At 38.9% G+C, this 24,264-nt stretch overlaps 3 protein-coding genes across 4 annotated transcripts in view; 2 read left to right on the forward strand and 1 right to left on the reverse strand.

Annotated features, from left to right (window-relative positions):
* Positions 1 to 1,211: 1,211 nt before the first annotated feature.
* On the reverse strand, positions 1,212 to 4,068 carry LOC111341827 (uncharacterized). Its single transcript, XM_088742017.1, has 3 exons — positions 3,976 to 4,068; positions 1,801 to 1,979; positions 1,212 to 1,534 (listed from the first exon to the last, which is right to left on the reverse strand). The coding sequence occupies exons 1-3, from the start codon at positions 4,028 to 4,030 to the stop codon at positions 1,295 to 1,297; spliced, it is 474 nt and encodes a 157-aa protein (XP_088598143.1). The 5' UTR covers positions 4,031 to 4,068; the 3' UTR covers positions 1,212 to 1,294.
* A 1,250-nt stretch (positions 4,069 to 5,318) lies between these two features.
* On the forward strand, positions 5,319 to 14,013 carry LOC111341662 (3-oxoacyl-[acyl-carrier-protein] synthase, mitochondrial-like). Of its 2 annotated transcripts, none has more exons than XM_088741323.1 (14): positions 5,319 to 5,529; positions 6,625 to 6,714; positions 6,823 to 6,849; positions 7,067 to 7,137; positions 7,283 to 7,390; positions 8,473 to 8,544; positions 9,383 to 9,469; positions 10,373 to 10,524; positions 10,849 to 10,963; positions 11,578 to 11,644; positions 12,014 to 12,151; positions 12,957 to 13,034; positions 13,207 to 13,277; positions 13,447 to 14,013. In XM_088741323.1, exons 1-14 carry the CDS (start codon positions 5,415 to 5,417, stop codon positions 13,621 to 13,623), a joined length of 1,368 nt encoding a protein of 455 aa, XP_088597449.1. In that variant the 5' UTR covers positions 5,319 to 5,414; the 3' UTR covers positions 13,624 to 14,013. The 2 variants fall into 2 exon arrangements, with proteins under 2 accessions (XP_088597449.1, XP_022804376.2); XM_022948641.2 differs by having other exon boundaries at positions 5,384 to 5,529; positions 6,552 to 6,714.
* A 7,665-nt stretch (positions 14,014 to 21,678) lies between these two features.
* LOC111341836 (uncharacterized) overlaps positions 21,679 to 24,264 on the forward strand; it is a 36,656-nt gene continuing 34,070 nt past the window's right edge. The window contains exon 1 of the mRNA XM_088740107.1: positions 21,679 to 23,162. Coding sequence (XP_088596233.1) covers positions 21,753 to 23,162 — 1,410 coding nt within the window. The 5' untranslated portion in view covers positions 21,679 to 21,752. The remainder of the gene's footprint in view (positions 23,163 to 24,264) is intronic.

The raw sequence follows: 24,264 nt of genomic DNA on the forward strand, positions 1-24,264 counted from the left end.
TGTATCTAATACCGCAGTTCAAAATATATGAACTTCATATATTTCATTGTAACCAAAATTATTTGTCTTCGTGACTAACTTTCTACAACTTAAAACTCCGATTCATGAAGGTTCGATTAAATGAATCGTTTGGTTACTTAAAATAGGAACCAGATAGCAGACCTGCTGTTGTTGTTGAAAAATTTACATTGTATGAAATGTTAAACTCAAGCCAATAACCCAGTAACTGGCTTGATATCCTCGGCTGATAACTTAAAAAAAAGAAAAAACTAAGATAAATCTATCTCCCATCTTCAAGAAAATATAAACTGTGTAATACCTTGCCACCTCCATCTCCCCCCACCCTTCGCCTCCTCCCCCACCCTTCCCCACCCTTCCCCCACCTCCCCCACCCCTCCCCACCTCCCCCACCCCTCTCCCACCTCCCCCACCCCTCTCCCACCTCCCCCCACCCTTCCCCCACCCTTAAACTCAAGCCAATAACCCAGTAACTGGCTTGATATCCTCGCCTGATAACTTAAAAAAAAGAAAAAACTAAGATAAATCTATCGCCCATTTTCAAGAAAATATGAACTGTGTAATAATACCTGGCCACCTTGTAAGTTAAGTTGAAAGATCTTTGTAGAGCTTATATTTGAGGTAACGCACTCAGTGGGGATTAGAAGCAAACGAAATTTGAAAACAAGGTTGATAAAGAATAATTATAATAAGAAACAACTAGGTACTGAAACCTAATTTTTCTCAAGCGCAGCGTAAATTTTGAAAAGTTACCTCAGCGCTTACTAATTTTTGCCGAACATCAAACAAAAATCACCTCAAGATAAGGTTCGTAGTGACTCATCTGAAGGATTCACAGGTAAAAACAGCCCGATCGCAATCTATCCGCTTTTAGAAATGTTTTTTGGGGCGAGAACTTCTATGTTATTTTGACTTGAATTCAAGGGTGAAGGCAGAGAGAGAGAGAGAGAGAGAGGGGAGGAGAGGGGTTTTCTGAGATATTAATCACTTTAAACTGAAAAAAAAAAGTTTGAGCCGCCCTGGCCTGTGATCATGACCTCCATCTCCCCCCACCCTTCCCCCACCCCCGCGACCCTTTCCCCCACCCCTCCCCCACCTCCCCCCACCCTTCCCCACCCTTTCCCCACCCTTTCCCCACCCTTCCCCCACCCCCTCCCCTCACCCTTCCCCCATCTCCCATTGGTTCATTAACCAAAGAGGAAAATTATGAATATATATATATATATATATATATATATATATATATGACGAAACGATGCAGAAATATTTTAGTTGGTCAGTGAGATGAGTAGGGATACGGAGTGAAGTCTACATGCGAATACGAGTCTCTGGATGATTGTCCAGTAAAACATCCTTGGCACTGAGCTGACACTGGAAACTGACCAGAACTGTAGACAAATCGTGGCTGATACATTAAGAATATACTTGGTGGGGAAGAAGGGAACGCAGATGCCGAGGCTTGAGAGCCTTCCCGTACTTCCTTGCGCCACTTGAATCGTCTGTTCTTAAACCACGACTAAAAAGGAGAGACACGAAATGACTAGCAATTCAGTTAAAGTGCATTAGAATTAAATTTTGGTAGGAAAGGAGCTAAAAGAAAACGAGGTTTAATTAAAGCTCAGTCGTACGTTCAAATGTGGATCTTAAAATATTCAGTCAGGTAATAACAATAATAAAAAACTGAGGTTCGATTCCCTGAGGGGTACAAAGACTGTATTTTTTGCCAGGCTAATTGCAAATGAATAACATCCAGTTTTTTCTCAAAGCAGTCATGTAAGTTACCTGCACTGCGACAGGTTTAACTCTGAGTCTCGAAGCCAAAGCCACCCGTTGGGAAGGAGTCAAGTAAGGCGTTGTTGAAAATGTCGCCTCCAGTTCTGCTCTTTGGTAAATTGTAAAACGAGTACGGCATGCTTGCTTCTTGATCACTTCAACGTTTGGAAAAACTTGTTTGTGTTCCACTATATAACAGTAAAACGAAGGAAAACATTGAGGATCACCTTTACTATCTAATCATGTTTACTTTAGTTACAGGTAGCGTCGGTCGACACTCAGTCGGTCGGCACTATCGGCCGACACTCGGCCAACATATCGGACGAATATCGACCGAGTGCCGGTCGAGTATCGGTCCAGTATCGGTCGATATGTTGGCCGATACTCGACCGACACTCGGCCGATATTCGACCGATATCACGGTCGAGTGTCGGCCGCTATTCGGCTGACATATCGGCCAAGTGTCGGCCGATAGGTAAACTATCGGTGAACTATCGGCAAGATATCGGTCAACTATCAGTGAACTATCGGTGAGCTAATTTGTTCTAGCAAGCCGATAATTCCTCTGATTATATAAACTTTTATATCGAAGCTCAAAAGTGAGATATCGTAAGATATCGTTGGGCAATTAACGACCGACATATCGAACGAGACTCAATCGACATTTGGTCGGCCGAGTATCGGTAAGACATCGGCAGACTATCGGTAAAGTATCGATAAGGTATCGGCCGAGTGTCGACGTGACTAAATTGGCCAAAGTATCGGCCGATACTCGATCGACACTCAACCGTTATATCGACCGAAAGTGTCGACCGACACTATCTACAGTAAACATAATCCAATATTGATTCATAAGCCATTAATTTTCGCGCAACTTCAGTGGTTACTTTGTGTCACGTGGTGCAAATTCACCAGATAGTCTCCACACAATAAACTCCGCTTAGATCGATATTCATCCTCCGATTATTCCGTCGAAAAGAAACAAAACCAACGGAGATTAGAAAAAGCTGGCTGTTTTTTTTAAAATCTGATAGTAGCGTATCACCAGATATGAATGAAGGACTCTCCAAATATAACACTCAGAGGATGATATTCCAGCCACCTGAAACAAACATGCAGACACTTTGGTACCCAGCTTTGACTCTGGCGTTCCAAAGGCTTTTTTTTTTCTTTAGCAGTGAATCATGACACAGAGATGAGCAGCTGCCTAAAAAACTCTCAGTCTCCTTCGCAAGGGCGTGAAATTGATATGCACTTTATTTCGACCGTGTGCCTCGAGCGAGGAATTTATGAGAAGCGCTGATAACATAAATTCTAGGTTCGTGCTCAGTCAATTTCACTGGCACACCACGATTTTAAATCGAAATTCACTGTAAATAGATTTTTATACTTCGTTCGAAACAGCTTACCAGAATCAACTTTGAATAATTCTGTGTTGTCCCATTCTGGTTTTTCTTACATCACCAGTGTGCTATTGATAAGGATAGTCGATTTCGAAAGGAGATATTACCAGCAAAAGTATGATAATCAAAGAACCTTTGAAGTTTTTCTTTTGTTAAATTGTCCCTTTGTAAAAATCGAGCCGTTTTGTCACATTGGGAAGGCTGGAATTCTCACAGGTTTCGAATCAGCTCGCGATGGAAACGAACAGCTTTAATAGACACAAAAAAGCAAGCTTAAAAAAAAAACATACACACAAAAAAGGAAATTTATATAAAGTTAGACAAATAAAAACTTATTGATATCTTTCTAGTGCTGGATGCTTTCTTCAGGCCTAAGTCTTAATTAAAACTACCTGACTTAGAGTAACTGCCTTTTTCACTTGCATTATTTAATTTCAACAACTAAGTAAGATTCTTATGCAATCTCGACGGGAAACTGCGAATTTATTAGGAAACGCCTATCCTTTAATCGCTCAGTGGGTGAAGGTTACTTCGTCGCGAGAAACTTTGAAGAATGATACGATGTTTTTTCCGCACGCACTTGCCTAAAAAGGAGATCAAGCGCCATGAAATTGTGAAATATGTAGATAGCTGTATCTCCTGATTAACTACATTTGTTCTTTGACCATACAAGCGCGCAAAAATCACGGACAACACTTCTCTTGCCTTTTTTCTTGAAGTCGCAAGCTCTCGAAGTGAAATTATAATTATATGTCTTTTCTCTATCGGTATGGAAACTTACCCGGTTGATCAGCTGGGATCTCTGGCGATTCTTGCTCCTCACGTTGGGAAGGCATTTCCTCTTTAGTCAGAAACGGGATAACCACTTCTTGAATTGGAGGAGGCTCGGGCCCGAAAGCTTGTTCCATTATTCTTGAGGATTTAAAATTATTTGTCAATAATGCCTTGTGAACTGAAGTTTATGCTATCCTCTGCTATCGAGTTCGGAGAACTGCTTACTCTAAAAGACAACAGTTACCTGTTCTGTTGTATTCTTACCGTCGTCAACTTACCAATTCTATGACGTAAAATCAGTTACTTTTGCGAAATGTTAACGTCACACATCCTTTTGTGGCAGCTAATGATCATTCCCTGACCATTTCCTCACCTTGACCCGAAATAGGCTGTAATTAGTAGTTATGGCTTTCTCTAACAGTCGACGTAGCGCGTTGTGAATAAAGAGGTAAGTTTCTAAAGAAACTGTGGCGCTGGGTCGGTTGGGAGTATTACAAGATGATAGATTCTATCAACTAATTTGACAGTGTGTACAATGAATATGTGTACTTTTTTTTTTTGTTACCGTTAAGACCCGCGTCTCTAACAAACTTATCCCCAGGGTCTCTCTTCTTTGCGATGTTACAGTGTTTTGGGTATCACTAAGTTTTGGGTACCCCAATACCCAAATCACCAGTATTTGGGATATCCCCTCTAAGGCTGCCCAAAACATTAAAAGTGAGCAGAACAGGAGACTCGGAAAGAAGCATGATGTATTATGTTGACTTCTTTTGACGTAGACAAGTAGAACTGATATAAATCACAGAACACCGTATCTCTTTTCCCCAGTCTGCTATTTAGCGCACTTTTAGTATTTTGGGCATCCTAAAAGGGGATATCCAAAAACCTTAGTGATTTACTTACTTACTTACTGCCCATCATGTCTGTGTTGCACACAGGGCAGCAACGAAATCCTTCCAACCCTGCCTATCTTTAGCCAGTTTTTTAATGGTGCTCCAGCTGTAATTGAGCTCCCATAGTCCCTTCTCTACAGTCCTGCGCCAAGTTGTTTTCGGTCGCCCTCTGCTTCGTTTGCCTTCAGGCGTCCAGCGCATTGCAGTTCTGAGGCTATGTTGTCACTGGGCTTCCGCATCAGATATCCAATCCACCTCCATCTTCTCCTGGTGACAAGTGTACGAATATTCTCCTGCTTGGTTTGCCTCAGTAGCTAGTCGTTTGATATTTTCTACTTAGAGATTTGGTTGCGATGAATTCAAAACAACGGATTTTAGTGTATGATTACCCCGAGCGCCTGGGCACGCGGGGACGAGGAGAAGACCTTGGGAACGATATATTTGTATAGAAGGCCTGGTTACCCCAAAAAACATGGCGGAAAGTTTTGAAATAACGCTTTTATAAATTGAATTTTTTTATGAAATATTGCCGAATTTCGATAAAAATACCGAAATGCAATCCAGATTTCCTTTTTTAAGGAGAGCAAGACATTGCGAGTCTATTATCAGTAGAAGTTGTGGAAGTTTGATGCGGAAATCTCAACGCCGTGTTGTTGTTACGGGCCTTGGTAAGATCTCGTGTCTTCGTATTATCAAATCCTCTTGAGATCCTCTATGTGGTGAAGTATTGCAGTAGATTACAAACAATAGTTTTCATTGCTGTGATGTTTTAGTCGTTGATTGCACTGGATTAAAGGAATGATATTAAAATATTCAGATACTAACTTTTTATAGTACCCTTGTTCACATACCCAGAGTGAAGTGGGAGGGGAGCCTAGCGGAGTAAAGCGTCGTGAAAGTCTGGGCCGGGTAGAATTGCTTTTTTGCAAAAGGGCTAAACCCACCTTATGGTTCCTACCTGGTCACTTCTCTGTAACAGAAAGTTACAAAAGTAGTGATGACTCGATAAAGTTCACCCAAATACTAGAAAACCAGGACAGTCAACAAAATTAATGGTAGTGCTGTCAACATTCAGAATAGTTGATTATGATCAACTTACAGTGATATCGATTAAATGTTGATAGACAAATGTGTACCAGGAAAAAGATCATTATGGACACACTAGAAAGGTTCTTGTTAGATTTAATTGGCTCTTTGCAAAGCCAAAATTAACCACAGGTAGCCCAACCTTAGTATGTGTGAAGTCTCAGTTATAACCTATCCGATAAAGATGCTTTTATGTATTGTCCAAATTATGAAACAGTGCTGAGGTATTTGTTTGATGTTGTTACTCTTGGTAAAATCAAACAGGTTTCCACATTTAACCTGTTTTAAATGAACACTAGTTGCCATCAAACAGTGCATTAGACATAAACAGATTAAGATCTCAAATTTAGTGGTCTTAATTTGGGCATCAACTGATTTAAATCAGATTTAAAATGAATTTTCTATATAAAAAAATATGAATTATTGGTTGGAGTCTTAGTACTAAGTGGCTACCTTTTTTTTAAACCTATGACCTTTATAAATGACTAGCATCTAAATTCTCCAAACAGTATCACAGTTGAATCATGCACTAAGGTCACGAGAATAAAGGAAATGATCATCAACCAACAAAGCTCTTGATTATTAAACAAACTCTCCTTGTTAGCTCTTAAGGAAATGTAAAGAAATCAGTATGGAGAATATGCAAACCAATGGACTGAATGTTGGTGTCCCTGCAGGTCTAGTTACACCTCTTGGTATAGGGACAGCTAAGGTCTGGGAAAACTTACTTCAAGGAAAATGTGGAATAACAAAAATTCATGATGAAGGTATAAATTATAGCTTTCTTGTATAATTCTTTAATCAAAATTATTTTGAAAAGTGAGATTGAATTCGACTGTATAATAATTTAAGATATTATTGGGTTTTCATGGTAGATTTCAAAGGGATTCCAGCCAAAATAGGTAAGGATGTACAACTCTTTCTTTTAAATAGATCATATCTTAAGCATGTTCTAGACAATAAATTGTCAAATTTTCTTCCCATATTGCAAAATTCAGTTGTCAAATGCAATGCATCTTAAAATGAATCAAACAAACAAATTTGATATCATTGTGAGTCACATTGGTTCCATTTTAAATTTGCAATGATTGCTTGTTCATTTGTTTATTTAAATTACAGCTGCATTTGTGCCAAGAGGTACAAATCCAGGAGAATTTGAAGACAAACATTGGGAAACAAAACTTAACGTGGTAAGTTAATGAGTCATCAGTAGAGTCTGTAAGATAATAGTATTGTTTATTTTTTATTTAATTTAGTATAATTACATAGAAACAAAATCATTTTTGGGTTGGTAACAATTTGTTGGTTTAAACTGGGTCATTTTTCTCCCCTCAGGATAGACGAAGTACCACAACAGAAGGCCTGTTTGCATTAGTTGCTGCATATGAGGCACTAGAAGATTGTAAATGGAAACCAATTATGCAAGAACAAAAGGAAAGAACAGTATGTCAAGTCATTCATCTCTAACAATCATACCGCTGTTAGCTGGTCATCTAGTAGCAGTCTCCTGTTAAAGTCAATTATTGATATGAGGAAGCTATGAAACCATAGAAAATGGCCACCAGTCCATTATCAAAAAAAAAAAAAAAAAAAAAAACGTCTTTTTGTAGGATTACACAATTACTGGTGAACCAGTAGTTTCCATTGTGGTCCTTGCAAACAATGAAACAAATGGTCTAAATTGAACATAACATCATAAAGAACATCATTAAGAACCCCAACCGGCCGGAGGCAAACCAGTTGGCTATTTACAAGGGTGGCCAAGGATCTGAACTCGGGGCTACCGTGAAACAGATCCAGTGGTCAGGGTGGGACTCAAACCCAGGAGCGGCGGATTACAAGTCCGACACTTTAACCACTCGGCCACACTGCCTTCTGGGTGTTAGCCTGATTAACGTCACCTCTTCATCATTGCAATCTCAATGCGAGTTTTCATTATGTTTTCATCCCTAAATTATTCATTTAATGTAATTTTGTAAGGGAGAAATGGCCTTAACCCTTTAACTCCCATGAATGACCAAAACAGAATTTCTCCTTACAACATCAATACAGCATCAAGCAGACAAGTGATGAGAATAAAGAAAAATATCAATTAGTTGATTCCAGACCAAATTCTCCAAAGTAACATCATATGAATATTGTATCCCAGACAATGTGAGAAGAATTACTTTTGAGATCTTGGGAGTGGATAGATCAACTGAAAAGCATTATTTGTTTCCTTCCTGATAAAAATGAACACTGTGTCAGTGTAGGAAGTTTCAGGAGATGGTGGATTGGAACACCAGTCCCCTGATTTAACCCTATATCGCCCAGAAGTAATTAACATGAAATTTCTTGTTATAATACCCAAACATTATCCAGTTGACAGGTAATGAGAGTCCTCAAACTTATGAGGTAGAAGTTGTTCTCCTGATCTACCACTAAATTCTCTTACATATTTTCCAATAAATATGTAGCACCTGGAGGGGAGAATTAACAATCAGACTCCGCCATGGGAGTTAAAATAAATGATCCTTGTATCCTAGGGTGTGTCTATTGGGATGGCAATGACAGGGTTGAAGGACATACTGCAAGAGGGGAATGCACTTAACAATCAGGTCAGATTTAAGAACAGGGCCCTGTTGTGTGAAGAGTGGATAAGGCCCTTCACTGAATAAATCTTTATCTGGTGGATAGCGCTTAACGTTTTGGGCGGGTCATCTTGGAGAGTAATGTTATGGGACTGACACTGAAGATGTTAAGGATGTTCATATTCATGAAGCTATTAACACTTTTGTTTACTGTTAAAATGTAACTCATAGACAGGGCTTGAATTTAATTTTTGGAGCACTAACCCTTCGGGTTAGTAGACATATTTTTTACTAACCAAATTATAAAGTTTGGTATCCAAGCTCACAAGTTACAATACCTCAAATATTCAACATTTTGATAATAATGACTGGGACAAATTAAAGAGTAGCTGAAATTGCATAGTGACCTTAAAAATGTTGACAATTATGCACTTATTTTATTTCCCTCTCATTTACCATGATTAGTCAAGAACAGTACATCTACAGCACATTCTCTAAAAAGAGTTTAAGTTGATTTAACAACTCGAGTATTTTAAGTATTCCTCTGAGAGTCGGGTCTATGTGCTCTTTGTCCCAAACTCTACCAATGTTTAGATATGTTAGAAAATTTTACTAACCATATCGGGTTAGTTGGACACATTTTTAGTAACCAAATGTTGAAAATTACTAACCATTGCTTAACGGGTTACCATTAATTTTGAGCCCTGATAGATGAGGGTGCTTATTTTATATTCATTATTTTGGATATGCGAAGCAAAGCTAGGCAAATTCAAATAGTGTACTAGATATTGTGTTTTGATAATTAAAAAAAAAGATAGATTTACCACATTTTCTGACTGGGACTGACAGAAAACAACTTTTTCAGGGCTATCGAAGAGTGAGTCCATTTTTTGTGCCTAGAGTTCTCCTTAATTTGCCAGCTGGAGTTGTCAGTATGACATTTGGTCTTCAGGTTAGTTCCGTCGAAGCGATGAGTATGGTATCGGTTTTTAAGTACAGTTTAATGTGGAATTCATGAGTCGAGTAATGAATTTTCCTTGAATCATGTAATTTAAAAAATATGAGAAAAAAGAAAACAGCATTACTTAGAGTTGTTGTGTATATGTAGATGCAAAACAGTATCACTTAGCCCCGTTTTCAACTCACAATTCCATGCTAAATGCCCCACTTTGTTAACCAATCAGAATGTGAGATTTTATACAATGATGCGATTCTATGGAGAGGATGCATATTGATGTTATGGTGTAAAGGGTTAAATTGCGTTGTAAATTTTAACAACTAGTGCTTGTATTTAACACAATCCTCCTTTCCATTCACTGAGTTAAAGTAAGCATGCAACACTAAACCACACATCTCTAATCTCTACATTATGATGATGCCACTGATCGGAGAAAGCTTGGATTTTAAATTTTACTTTTTAGACAGCAGTTTAAGGCCTCATTGGATCAGTTTGTATGTTTTTAATTATGCTGCTGAAGGACAACATGAACAGATTATCTACATTATGAGTTTCACTGAAGTGTTTTCACCCCACATGGGGTATTTTAACACATTACCCTGATATTGTGGATAGATTTACAGGTATTACTACTCCTGAATGGACATCAAGGACTGTGCAATTAACCCTTTACTCCTAATAGTGACTGGCATCTAATTTTTCTGTACAGTATCACTCCTGAATCCTACATTAAGGTCATACAAAAAAACAAAACGATCACTAACTAAAGAAGCCCTTGATTGTTAAACAAATTCTCCTTGTCAGCACCTCAGGAAATGTAAAGAAAACAGTATGGAGAATATGCATACTGACATTAGGGTGTAAGGGGTTAAGTTTCTTACCCAGGAATATTTTTAGGGCCCCAATCATGCAGTCTCCACTGCATGTGCCGCCAGTGCGCATGCTATTGGCGATGCGTTCAGACTGATTCGTCATGGTGATGCTGATGTGATGGTTGCTGGTGGCGTGGAAGCTTGTATTCTGCCCTTGGCCATGGCAGGCTTTTGCAAGTATGAATCAAGCACTGCACGATTTGATTTCAGATTTAACTGAGACAATATCGCACCTATAGGTGATGTTGTGAAGGTCATACCATACTGTAGTACTAAAAATAAATGACAAGCATGTTGGTGCACCAGCTTATTCCCACTCATTTCTATCCCATGGCCTTCATTGCATTTATTAATTTTTTTTTTGAAATATCAGTTTAGTACATGGAAGAAAACATCTATGAAAAATTGAGAAATCAAACCACAATACACTTCTTAAAAACGATCCTTTACATTTCTGGAGTGTGAATTCATGCCTAAATAATATTTTTGTCCTGCGTCCAGAATGCGTGCCTTGACTACCAAGTTTAATGACAATCCTCATGAGTCGTCAAGGCCATTTGATAGAGAAAGAAGTGGTTTTGTGATGGGGGAGGGAGCAGGAGTCATGATATTGGAGGTAGGCTGCGCTGGTATCCGTTCAGTTCGCCACCACAACAGACTCGCCATCGCCAAACTCGCCACCACTCAGAGTCAAATCGCCACCGGTGGCGATTTGACTCAGACGTTACGTGAAACCTGTCGTATGAAACTTCCATTAAATGAAAGCTAAGATGTAATAGTATATTGCGAGAAGGGAGAGGGACTCCGAAGTTATATATAGCGTCTCAATTATGGAATGTTAACGTCATCACGAAGATTATGATCAATTTGAGTACAGCGAAACCAGAGTGATTTTCGTTGAGTAATCTTCGCCAAGTGATTTTCGGCAATTGATTTCCGTAGAATAGACCAAAAACCGCTGCATCAATTCCTTTCAGTGGTCTTGCCTCCATATCAGTCATAACCTCATGACCTTCTGATGGGTACTATCTTAAGTGGACCTTTGATGCTCCAAAATTTAAAAGCCGGAGTTTCTTGAAGTGTTAACGGGAGGCTGTTTAGAAAACCACTCCACAAACTCCATAGCAAACTTTCTAGTTTTGTTTTACCTTGTTATTGTTTAAGTTGCTTGGAACATAGACGTCCTCTGTAAGAGCCTTTTAAAACACATTATTTTCTCTCTATTTTCAGGAATATGACCATGCTGTCAGCCGTGGTGCTCGGCTGTATGCTGAACTTGTTGGCTACGGTCTTTCAGGTATTTAATTTTTTCTAGTTGATGTATTATTTTATTGCTTTGATTATTTATGTTTGGCTGTACTATGAGGCGTCAGGTTTCATCGGGCATTACAACCGTTTTTCAACAGCTCTATTTTCCCCGCGTGTTCAACAGTGCTTTTTGCTGCCCTACGCGTTTTCTTCCGCTATTCAATGGCCGCTTGTTTCCCGCGCTTTTCCTCATTCTCATTTTATGCCACATTATCTTGTTTCTAAGATTCTATAATGTAGTGAGTGAAACATTGTCTAATCTCGCGATTAATCGTGCTGCAGCGCTCGGAATCTTGAGGTGTATAACTTTGCTGAAACCAAGACGTCGTTGTTGCCTTTGTTTTTTATTTTTTTTCAGGGGATGCCTATCATATTACAGCCCCATCAGAGGGAGGGCACGGGGCATATTTAGCGATGAAGAACGCATTGAAAGATGCTGATCTCAAACCAGAGGATGTGAATTACATTAATGCGCATGCTACATCTACTCCACTTGGTGAGAACCAGCGACAACTTATTGCTTTTCAGGGCTCGACACTAACGATAGCCCACTAGCCACAGACAAGTTGAAATTTGGTTTTGGCTAGTGGTTTTCGGTTTCCACTGGCCAGTTTAGCTAGTAAACAAACTGACATTGTCGTAGCATCTAAGATGTCACCAGCCACTTGGCTAGTAAGTTGAAAAGTTAGTGTCGAACCCTGGCTGTTTCTGTTGTCCTTAACTTAGAAATTACTCTTCTTGTTGCCCATAGTTTTCGTTGATAGTTTAACAACACTAGCCCGACAGTAACCGATTAGAGTGAATTTGGTCGTCACTCGGTATCTACACGCTAGTCACTTTTAAACTATCATTAAACTTCTTACCCTTGGTGTCTTCCCTTTTTATTATTCCCCCAAGGGCGAGTGGAAAGGATCGTGACCTGAAAGGAACGTATCATTTACGCTGAACTCTTTGACCCCTGAGTGATCAGCATCTAATTTCTTCAAGCAATATCACCGCTGAATCACACATTAAGGTCATGAGAATAAAGAAATGATCGCAGACTAAAATAGCTCCTGATCGTTAAACAAATTCTCCTTGTCAGCACCTTAGGAAATGTAAAGAGAACAGTATGGAGAATATGCCTATCAATGCAAGTGTGCAGAGGGTCAACCAAGTCATTTGTCGCGTTCCTTTACTCCATTCACTCTCAGCTAGACTGTACACAACTCCCTATGTTGTCCTCGGTTTTCGTTTTATTTTACTCTCGTTATTCTCTTTAAAGCTCAAACAGTTTAACGAAATGACGTTCTCGATTATAGGAGATGCAGGAGAGAACAGCGCCATAAAGACGTTACTTGGACAGCACTCAAGAAATGTTCAAGTTTCTTCCACTAAAGGTGGATTACTTTTAACGGGAAAGTAAAAGGGTCTGTTCCCTTTGTGAAAAATTTTTTCGTATCCGCAATCAGTCCGATTGTCTGGCTATGTTTACGTTCTGCTGACCAATGAGAAATGATTCAAAACTATTTTAGAGACGTCAGGTTGAGTTAAGTTTGTTCTTTTGACCAGGAGCTGTTGGCCATCTATTAGGAGCGGCTGGTGCAGTAGAGGGTATATTCACTGTGCTTGCTATACACCATGTAAGATGAATTACTCTACTTCTAAATTACCACTGCTCAGTATATATCACTGTGCTTTCCATAGGCCAGCGCGGCCTCGTGTGGGACAAGACCTGACTCGTTCTGTGTTTCATAGCTTCTTTTAGCGTCTTTTTACGTCTTTTAAAAGATAGTTTTTGTTTCCTCAAAGGGCGTTGTACCACCCACATTAAACCTCCACAACGTTGACTCAAAGGAATTTAACTTGAACTACGTACCACTGACGTCACAGACCCTAAACGGGGCTTCGCAACGACGGAGAACAGCGCTCACTAACTCATTTGGCTTTGGTGGTACGAATGCTTCCTTGTGTTTCGCATCCTCGTGAAACTTCTAAAGTACTTCGAATGTGGTCGCAATAATTCGTGACCGAGATGAAGTTCTGTAGAATTTGTGACGGCCTCCTGGGTCAGCGTGGAGGAGTCTCAGAAGAGCCTCCGACCTGTCATTAAACAATCACAAAGAAGTGTCCTTTCGGGACCATGACTAATATATTAAGTAATGGCCTCAGCTCACAAATTTCACGCAAGTGGATAAGACATGAACAACTTGCGAAAGAAGAGTTGAAATTGAAAACATTTAATGCAAGAAAATACTGTGTTGTACATAAATTGCAAGTAACTCTTTTTAATCAAGTGTATTTCGTGATTCAGCAGAGGAACGTGCTGTTATCATTTGACATGACCAAATTAAAATTCATCAGTCAAATGGTTCTTAAGTGCGACATTTTTCTCGTTTATCTAGTGTGACCTGGCATATGATCAGCTAATCCAACAGTGCAAGCATGTTAGCCGGAACGTTTTAGGTCAGATTTAAATAAATAAATAAATAATGATTTAACAATAGACATCCACTGGGTGGCTATTCTTGTCCACTGTTCCAGATCGAATTGGAATTTGGAATGTTGGTTTTTGCGGAGGGAGGAAAACCGGAGGACCCGGAGAAAAACCCTCGGAGCAAGGACGAGAACCAACAACAAACTCAACCCACATGAGACGCCAGGTCCGGGAGTCGAACCCGGGCCACAGTGGTGGGAGGCGAGTGCTCTCACGACTGCGCCATCCCTGCTCCCCTAATGTGACCTGGCATATGATCAGCTAATCCAACAGTGCAAGCATGTTAGCCGGAACGTTTTAGGTCAGATTTAAATAAATAATCCTTAAATTTAATCCTTCACGCTAAACTACCGCGCGAACATAATGTGCATGCATTGCGCATCTGCTGTACAAGTAGGAGGCTCACTGCAAACACACACTACCCTCTCGTCTGACTTGCGCAGGGGATAAAGTTTATTGTCATCTGTTTAATGTGTTCGTACTTCTTTTAATCCGGAATTGTTTTTGAATATTATTGTGCACATGGTTCAGATATAGCTTAGCTGCTGTATTGTTGTAGAATTTTGCAAGAATTTTTCCGCGCGCGATTGTCATTTATTTGTTTTTATCGTCTTGACATCACAGTTTTTTGACGAAATTTTGGTTAGGTTATCGCCCGGAAGCCAGGATTTGTTAATTTATCATGGTCTTTAGAGTTTTCCCTTTAAATTCGTCATGGCTACTGGTCGAATGATGGCATGTTTGTTTTGCGAAACAAATATTTGCTTGTTTGGCATTTTTTTTGTCTTAAACCTGCGAAAGACACTTGTTATCATTTTCAATAAAATCTACAGAACGACTTTGCTTTTCTTAACTTTTTTTGCGAAACCGGACAAACTAGTGTTGAGAAAAATTCGAAAAGTGTGTAATTATTTCTTCATTTTAGTTTGGGTGCGCGCCAGCACGCAGTCATTAAATTATAAGCAGGTTTCAATTGCATGCCAACACCTGATAATTCGGCAGGTCTTCTAACCACAAGTATTGAATTGGTAATGAGTTTGTCGTTTTTGTGCCGAAACTCAAAATTTATACTGTTTTAACCGCTTTCCCTACATAGGAAATTAAACCTGATGTTCTTAATAATGTACATAATAATGTATGTAGTTAAAATAATGTATGCGGGTTATTTTATGTTAATATCGATCGTTAGTAAGCTTATATCCGCCTGCGAAATCTGGTCACCCATCGCAAGTAATTAGCGATTTTCAAGGGTTAGAAAGCGACGCGCTATCCAAATACAAACGGATCAATCAGTGAATTGTCTGTCCTTACATTCTGGTCTTCAGGGATATAACGACAAGGCAAAAAACCAATTGCGCAAATGTTAGTCAACATTTGCATGTAAGGGCTATAAATTCATTGTGGTCCGCTTTTGTAAAGTGAAAAATTGAGTATAATGCTTCACAGTGCTACTCTTTTTGAAACAAAGCTTGTGGTGGCAAATGAAAAATTCCAAAGAGCTTCGCGAAACAACGACCCACATCACGTCAAATGATTATTCCTAAGATCGCTTTTTGCATTGTGACTCAAATAACGTTATGCAACCCACGACTCCTTTGAACTGCAAAGAGGTATAATAGTGAAGCATTGAGCTTAAGCAAGTCATTTACTGGAAAACAAGTGAATATCTGGACGTATGGAACGACTAGGAAGGCTGAATAGCGTGGTATTTACCTCCCAAGTGGAAATATGAAAAATCACATCCCATGTAATCTCGCGGCACGAGGTAAGTAGGTCATGCGCTTGTAGATTCTTTACTGGATTCAAAATTTGCTCTAAATTGCAATTTTTTGTACCGATTTTGGCGTCGAGCGTTAGAGCATTTGTATTCGGTAATTAATTTTTTGTGTAAGGTGCAATTTTTACAGCTTGATTTGCTGGCGTTTTCGATTCGTGGTTACAGCAAATTTGTGAGCTAAACTAGCAGGGAGATAAATGGTATACAACCTTACTAGTTTCTCTTTTGGTTGTAAATTCAAACAACTTGTAGCATTCCTGCGTAACAATTTCGGATTAAATTGAATCCTTGGATGAGTTATGCCTTTTATTAGTTACTTGATGAACTATGTTCTAAATTTAAAGGGTAACAAAATCATTTCTCGGGACAAATCGGTTTGATAAAGGTTAAGAAATTCAAAGCGTGATATTACGGAGGTCCAGAATTCTAATCGTCAGAAGTTCGACTCCAGTTACTTGAAGAGGGCGGGAAGTTTCTTTTCTCATAGTAAACATAAATTGTTGACTGGAACATTTCGTGTTTGAAAAGAAGTTAGTCTCGGTAATTAGTTTTTTGTGTAAGGTGCAATTTTTACAGCTTGATTTGCTGGCGTTTTCGATTCGTGGTTTCAGCAAATTTGTGAGCTAAACTGGCAGGGAGATAAATCACATCGATATTTTCTAACATTAACAGTAATACGCTCGAGCATGGTATACAACCTTACTAGTTTCTCTTTTGGTTGTAAATTCAAACAACTTGTAGCATTCCTGCATAACAAGTTCGGATTAAATTGAATCCTTGGATGAGTTATGCCTTTTATTAGTTACTTGATGAACTATGTTCTAAATTTAAAGGGTAACAAAATCATTTCTCGGGACAAATCGGTTTGATAAAGGTTAAGAAATTCAAAGCGTGGTATTACGGAGGTCCAGAATTCTAATCGTCAGAAGTTCGACTCCAATTACTTGAAGAGGGCGGGAAGTTTCTTTTCTCATAGTAAACATAAATTGTTGACTGGAACATTTCGTGTTTTAAAAAGAAGTTAGTCTCGCGCGTTCGTTTGAGTCTTGGAGGTATCAATGCTCCAGATTTTGGAGGAAAAAAATTCTAAGTTGACAGCGTGGCTTGGTTGTTGAAATCAGAGTATTTCTTTTAAATGTTAAACTACAACACTAATTTCATTATCAAGTAATTAATTTTTGCTTGATTTCTTTGACCGAAAAAATACTTTATCAATTTACGGTTTACCTTAAATGTTTGGTTTTTATTTTCCGTAGACTAAATGTATTCCCTTGGCAAACCAGACCTGTACTTTAGTAAATTAAACTCAGAATTTAAACAAACATTTACAATTTGTTTGGCGTAAGACTGGACCAGCGCAGATATTAGTGTTACGAGATTAAATAAGTAAACCAAAATGAAAATATCTCTTCCTATCCGCCCCGAAACAGTTCTTAATTTAAGCGTTTCGTAAAGTTTTAAGGTGTGGTGAACTTAGTTGTCCCTAAAACGCGCCGGAGTGAATGAGATAGTTTATATATCAGATACGATGGATATATGAAGTTCAAATATTTTGAACTGCGGTTATAGATACGTATGATGCGCGATCCTCGCAGTAGAGAGCGCTATTTATGCAATAGCGAAAATCAGACCTGAAAAAAATCAGGCCTGTACGGGATTGGAACCACTGACCTCTGCGATACTAGTGCAGCGCTCTACCAATTGAGCTAACAAGCCAACTGGGAGCAGGCCGTTAAGTTGATTCGTAATAAACCCGTGATAATAAATCAGATACGATGGATATATGAAGTTCATGCATATTGAACTGCGGTTATAGATACGTATGAAAAAATTTTTTCAGGTCTGATTTTCGCTATTGCATAAATAGCGCTCTCTACTGCGAGGATCGTGCATCATACGTGTAGTTTATCTAACTGCTTTTGAAAACCCTTTTCCCTTGGGAACACAAGCATTTCTATCTGAAAGAATTGTTCGGCTCTGAAAAAGCTGTTGAGGAACATTCTTTAGTTTACGATTTTGCTTTGGCTTCGACTCCTTTTTTCTGAAGTTGATTTCGGTAAGAATGTTTGTTTCCAGCCTTGAGTTGAAATATTTGTTCAATTGCGATTTGAAGGAGTGTAAAACTTGGCTCGGTCTCTTCGACTTTTTTTGTTAGCATTTTGCTATGAATTAGCCTTATATTTCTAACAAACTGAAGTATCTAAGCTCTCTTCCAGCACAAGAACTCCACCTCTAAATTTTTTCCTTTATCTAGGGAAGCGACAAATACAAACAAACCCTGTTTAAATAAAGTTACTTTAGGATCTACTCCTTGTGCAAACGTACAACTTACTTGCATCTAACACACAAAAACATTAAAAATAGTATCTGATGACTGTCTACAAGTATTCAAGAAATATCCCGAACACAGAAAAGGACAATGAATTTTGAAAAGCTACTGTTTTTACTTTTGTTCTCCCTTTCAAATGAAGGTCGTGTTTACGTCAGTCGACGTATTATTCGTGCGGCAAGCGCTACAGAAGGTAAATTTTTATGCGTCAGACTGAACAGTAGTCTCCCTCGCAGCCGTTTTTTTTTATGTCACGCAACGTTCTTTTGGGGAGCGTTGCGTGACATAAAAAAAACGGCTGCGACGGAGACTAACTGAACAGCGGATTCACGCGCGTTACGCGGCCTCGGTGATTTCACGGTAATCCTAACCATCGCTGTTATCACCAAAAACGCGACCATATGATAATAGCAGCAGGGATTTCTATAGGGCCACATCCTTATGTTCATGGCACTTTACAACTGAATATTTCAGACCGAAATTTTGTAGATTACAAATTACATCAATAATGAAACAAATATATAAAAGGAGAAGTTAAAATTTCGTATCTAAAAATTATAACTAGTGTATCTAAAATATAGTAACGCTGCGGCACATTCTGTTGGTGTGACATAATTTACGCAGTGATTTATCTTCCTGCATGTTCCAAGACTTACACAGAGAAAAATATCTCTGAAGTTATTTTCTGCGGGATAGAAAGAATACTGAAAACTGAGAAAACAGCGCGCGCACAGGGGGAAAATATTCAGTGCCTTTTGTAACACAATCTCATCCGGCTTTGCCAAACCTCAAGAACATACAGATGAGGAAATGACATGGTATTATTGCAACGAAAATGAAAGTCATTAAGAGCTTGACTTTGAGGACAGAAAATTTTAAAGCGCTAGCGAATGGCAGGAGTCGCATAGGCCAATCAGCACCTCTTTTGCTTTCCAGCTTTTTGGTGTGTCAACTTACGCAAGGTAGAGTTATTTCATTGATCAAGTGACTCTTTTCAGCGCTCCAATTCAACTGTCCTTCATTCTGTGATCAAGATAGTAGATTTACCATACAATGCTCGCGATTAGTTAATTTGCCTTTATTTAGGAAAGTGGATTAACAACACGATTTATTACAAACGGAAAATGTCCTTATAATAGTAGCGCTACGTAACGCAGTACACTAAACACTAGAATTGTGGCGCAGTGCACTCTGGTTGAAAGCTACAATGCATTCTGGTAAGAGCGCTCGCTGCGCAGCAATTAAAATTAAAGGTAAATATCAAAAATTAAAATTCTTATCGCAATATTTAGACTATATACATTATTCTGACAGAAATTTGATCAAAATGTTCTTTGAATAAGAAAGTCTTCAGAGAAGTTTTAAATTTGGAAATGTCATCATGATTACGTATAGGTTCTGGCATGGAGTTTAATCCCATCAGTCACAGCGGTCTTTAAATCACAGTGTCTAGAACAACTGAGATTGAAAACCAATCTCCTTGATCGTGACGATTGTATGGAAAGGAGTTTCATTCAGAATGGCGATCTTAGCAATCAGGAGCATCCCTAAAGGCATTCGGCAGTGTCAATTCATATATTCCAGATTATCGATGTGTTTATTCTCTTCAGTGATCGCAAACCACTGTTGCGATCACCAAGACCTTATGAGGGGAACCTTTTTCAAACTTCCCCTTTTATTTTCATTTGGTGTTTTTTGACCGTCGCTTGCATTAGCTTGCGAACGTGTCCTTGTTAGACGCATTTCTAGGCCTCCGAAAAAGTTCAAGGCCTTCAGCAAAGCGAACCGAGAAGTGGTATACACGGGGTTTAACACTGATGGTAGACCTATCTCCAGCTCGCCTCAAACATTCTCGCTTGCGACGAAGCACTCAGTCCCCTCAGCCTCATCAAGGCGTGCTCGTAAGTAATTTCAAGATATAAACAAAGTTGAAGTGGTAAATTGGCCACCGTTAAGATTATAAAAGCTGACGTTTCGAGCGTTAGCGCTTTGTGCCCTTCATCGGAGCCCTTCGTGCTCGTAAGTAGTCTCTTACCCAGACCTTCCACGGCCAAGTGGTTAGACGGCAGGATTTGGGTACAAGATTAACTCGCAAGCTACGTGGTCTATAACTTCATTCTTGTGGAATCTGGGTCCAACGTTTCACTTGGGAGCGAAAAATTTGTCAGAAAAACTATTAAAAGAAGTGACTTTTGATGCAGGGGCTATGTTAACAATTTTGCCATATGAAGACAAGATCTTGTCAGCCATCATTGTATGTTGCCAAGAGAAAATAACCGGAGAGAAATGGAAAATTACAGCTTTGGCCGGGATTTGTCGATTTAATATAAGTTATTTTTAGCTTTGGGCAAAGGTGGACAGTATATTTCCCCGTTAGTTATTTCTATCGATAAAAACGATCTCTCTCTCCGTCAATATATCTACCTTACAACATGTCACATCGGCAAGGGCTCTCTAAAGGATCATGGTAGTTTTTTCATTTTATGTAAGTCAAAGGCAATATTTTCTCCCGCAGATATCCATGGCTTTCGAGCATGTGACATCTACAAAAGGCGTCTTGAATAAAATTGTTCGATTTTGTCTTTTTTGTATATATAAATTGTTTAGCGGTCACATTTCCTCCCTGATTCGAATCGGTCAAGAAAGGTCAAGAAAATCTTTGACTCAGAATTGAAGCTCAAGTCTACGCGGAAAAATGCGCGTAATTTTTAAAATGCTCTTTTTCTTGCACTCAACAAGACCGAGATTGCGTGAGAATGAAAAAGTTGTAGACTACACCAGCCATGGTTTCTTCCTGTTGAAGTCTGTGTTTCAAAAACAACTCTGCTTCATTAAGTTCTCTATTAATAGGGCATCCTTTCTAATCCAGCTTGTTTGAATTTTTTTACCTTGTTCGTGTTCATTTATTTATCCGTTAGCTTTTATTTCATGATTAGCTGTTGGTAGAAATGTAGGAAAAAAAAAAACCAGGTCATTTGCTGAGGTCATTTGAGGCGCGGTCATTTTAGGTGCGGGCTCATTTGCGGTTGAATTCGTGAATTACATATGCTCTCGGTAACAACTCTTGCTCGATCATCGCCTCTAAGAATGATTCATCACATTGACTATTCTAAAAATCGTGCGCAAATCGTCTGGAAATCGCATCAAGGCTCCTCATTCAAACAATAGTAAAGCAGATGGGTGCCTAATACCACTTAACACCGACTCTTTTTCGAGATTGATGATAAAAACAAAAAACAAGACCACCAGAGTTAGGAATTGAAAATCCATGCAAGGTGATAATAGCAAGAGCGCCATTTGGGGCCGGGGTAGGGTTCTTATCAAACGGTGGTGCTGCATCGGTGGGTGAGTACAATTATGTTTTATCAACTGAGTTGGTAGTGTAAATCGGCTGCCGTAAATAGTTTAAAAGCTAAAAACTAACATTCTCAACCCAGTTAATGAAACAAAATAATTTTGGAAATTCGCTATCACTTACAGGATTACTGGCAGTGGTTGATGTAGCTTCCTCATGCATGTTATGGTTATTAGGAGGAGTGCTCATCCTTGGTTCATTCAACAATGTGGAAAGCCTTTCAACAAATGATGTTATTTTACGGAGCGCAACTATCCCTTTAAATAATACAATCTGGCAAGTGAACGCTTATCAAACTCAAATAAATGCCAGGTCTGATAATAATAAGGCATCCACATCTCCGTCATTATCACAAATCACAGGGAACAACTCCACCGTGTTACAGTCAGACTGGACACAAGACGCAACCAAAGTACTACAAATGTCAATGAGCACATCCTATAAACATGATGTGCAATCTACAGAAGTTTCTTCAAACAAGAAATACTTAGAAAGTACAGGAGCACCTGAAAATATGTCAACTATACTTGCACCTGTTGCCCTTGCAGAGTCGCTTTTTTCACCCACGGATGTGACTAATCAAAGGATTACACAAGTTAGTAGTTATTCCATCAATTTATCTCACTCAGCGAATCTTCTGGAAAATACAATAGAAACCTCAAGTTATCTTTTGGGACCCTCTGTAAATAAAGCCTCTGTAAAAACAACTGCAATTTTAACTTCAAAATCTTCAGACTCTGTAGGGTCAATTTATTCAGAAGTTGGTTCTTCTAGTTTGGAACATAGCTCCAGTATGCCAGTAGAGCAAAGTCCAGCCGCAGTTTCTGTCATAAATCCATCTGTGGTTTCATTACCTAGTTTAATTTTGTCATCAGCTGGCATCTCAAGTGGAGAGAGGGGTAGTGTGGTATCTGAAAATGTAAACTCCACTGTGGCAATGGAGGAAAGTACATATTTAGTATCATCTGTGAAGTCTTCACTTACCTCTGTTTCAAGCATGGAGGTTAGAAGGACATCATCTGGTACAGTTGGTATTGGCTCAACAGGAGATGGAAGTAGATATAGTTTGGCTTCTGAGATTTCATCATCAGTGGTATTACCTGAAAAGAGTTTAATGGCATTAAGTGTTTCAAGCAGAGAGGAGGTGGGCAGCTCTTCTTATGTGAAATTTAGTCCCAGCTCAGAAAATATGCAAAGGAAGGAAAGTATTTCTTCAGAAAAGTTGTCTAAGAAAACCTCACATTCTCTGGAGAGAGATGGAAGCAAAGTGTTTTCTGTAAAGTCTCTTACTTCTTCTGTATCTGTTAGGTCATTTTCACCCTCTGTTTCCACTGCTGAATCAGGGAGAACAAGCAGTTTGTTATCAACTGAGGAAAGTGCATCATATTTAAACACATCAGTTCTTATAAGGACTACATCGATATCCATACACGTGATTAACTCCTCAATGATTGTACATCAAAGTGCACCCCTACTGTCATCTGGAAGAGACTTGACTTTGTTTGCTGCAGTAAGCTCACATCAATTTATTTCCTCCAGAGAAGAATCAAGGAGTCCCTCTTTTTCTCAGGTTAGTTCTGCATTTATCTAAATGAAATCAAGTATTAACATTCCCTAGAGAGCTAATCAGACCTTTCCATCAACTGCATTGAATTTAAATAAGGTGTTTTCAGTTCACATCTAAATTCTAAGATGGATACATGACACTACCACACTTTTTGGCATGTTCCATTGAAAATAGGGTAAAAAAACTACCCAAGTAATCCTTTAAGTGGTTATATAATTTTTATAATTTATATATCCGCAACACCACAGCCTTTAACCAACATCGGTCATTTTACCTTTGATTAACCTGAATACAAATCAAGTTTGGTGATCCTCCTTTTTTCTCAATGGATTGCAGTCATCTATCTGATGCATTTAAGGAAAATTTATGCATGCAGTTAAGAATAACCTTTAATCATTAAAATACAGAGGTGGCTGTCAACTAGATATATAAACTTTTATTTTTCCAGGCAGAAAGATATGCTAATTGCAATTCAGTGATAAGTTATGGAGGTCATGATACAGGTTTTCAGAAAAAGGCACATTAATTAGAAAGCAAGGGGGTTTTCTTCGGAGGCTGAGGAGTCATCATGTTTTCGTCAATTTCCAGAAAAATGAGCACCATTTGTGTAGGAATTGTAACATTTTAGGAAGATAACTAAACAAGTTTGGAAGCTTTAATTGATCCAATATTTGTTATTTGAGAAATGTTGAGAACCTTTAAGCCGATAAATAATGGTGGAATTAGTTTTAAAGGGTTGGGAGAGAGGCCTCCACTTAAAAAAAAAAAATAAACCATGGGGGGGAAAAAACACAATCTCCATGCAAGTACATTGGTGGGAGCGAAATTTTGAAGATTGGCAACTCTGTTTACTCTTGTAATAACAAATTTTGTATCTCAGGAGGAGAATGATCTGTGCTGAAAACTTATTCTCTGTTGGAATCGTAATTAAAAAAAGAGAAATGCACTATTGCCAGCTTTCATTACTTTAAGAGAAACAGTGCGCTCAACCTGGATTGTCCGCGGAATGTGCCAATCAATTCAAAGCTTCAACATCCCTACAGGCACTTTGCAGGCATTTGACTATCGTCCATGGCTGGATAAGGGAAATGCAGAATTTAAACCT

Source organism: Stylophora pistillata, chromosome 12 (genome assembly GCF_964205215.1).
Source record: "Stylophora pistillata chromosome 12, jaStyPist1.2, whole genome shotgun sequence".
Taxonomy (NCBI): domain Eukaryota; kingdom Metazoa; phylum Cnidaria; class Anthozoa; order Scleractinia; family Pocilloporidae; genus Stylophora; species Stylophora pistillata.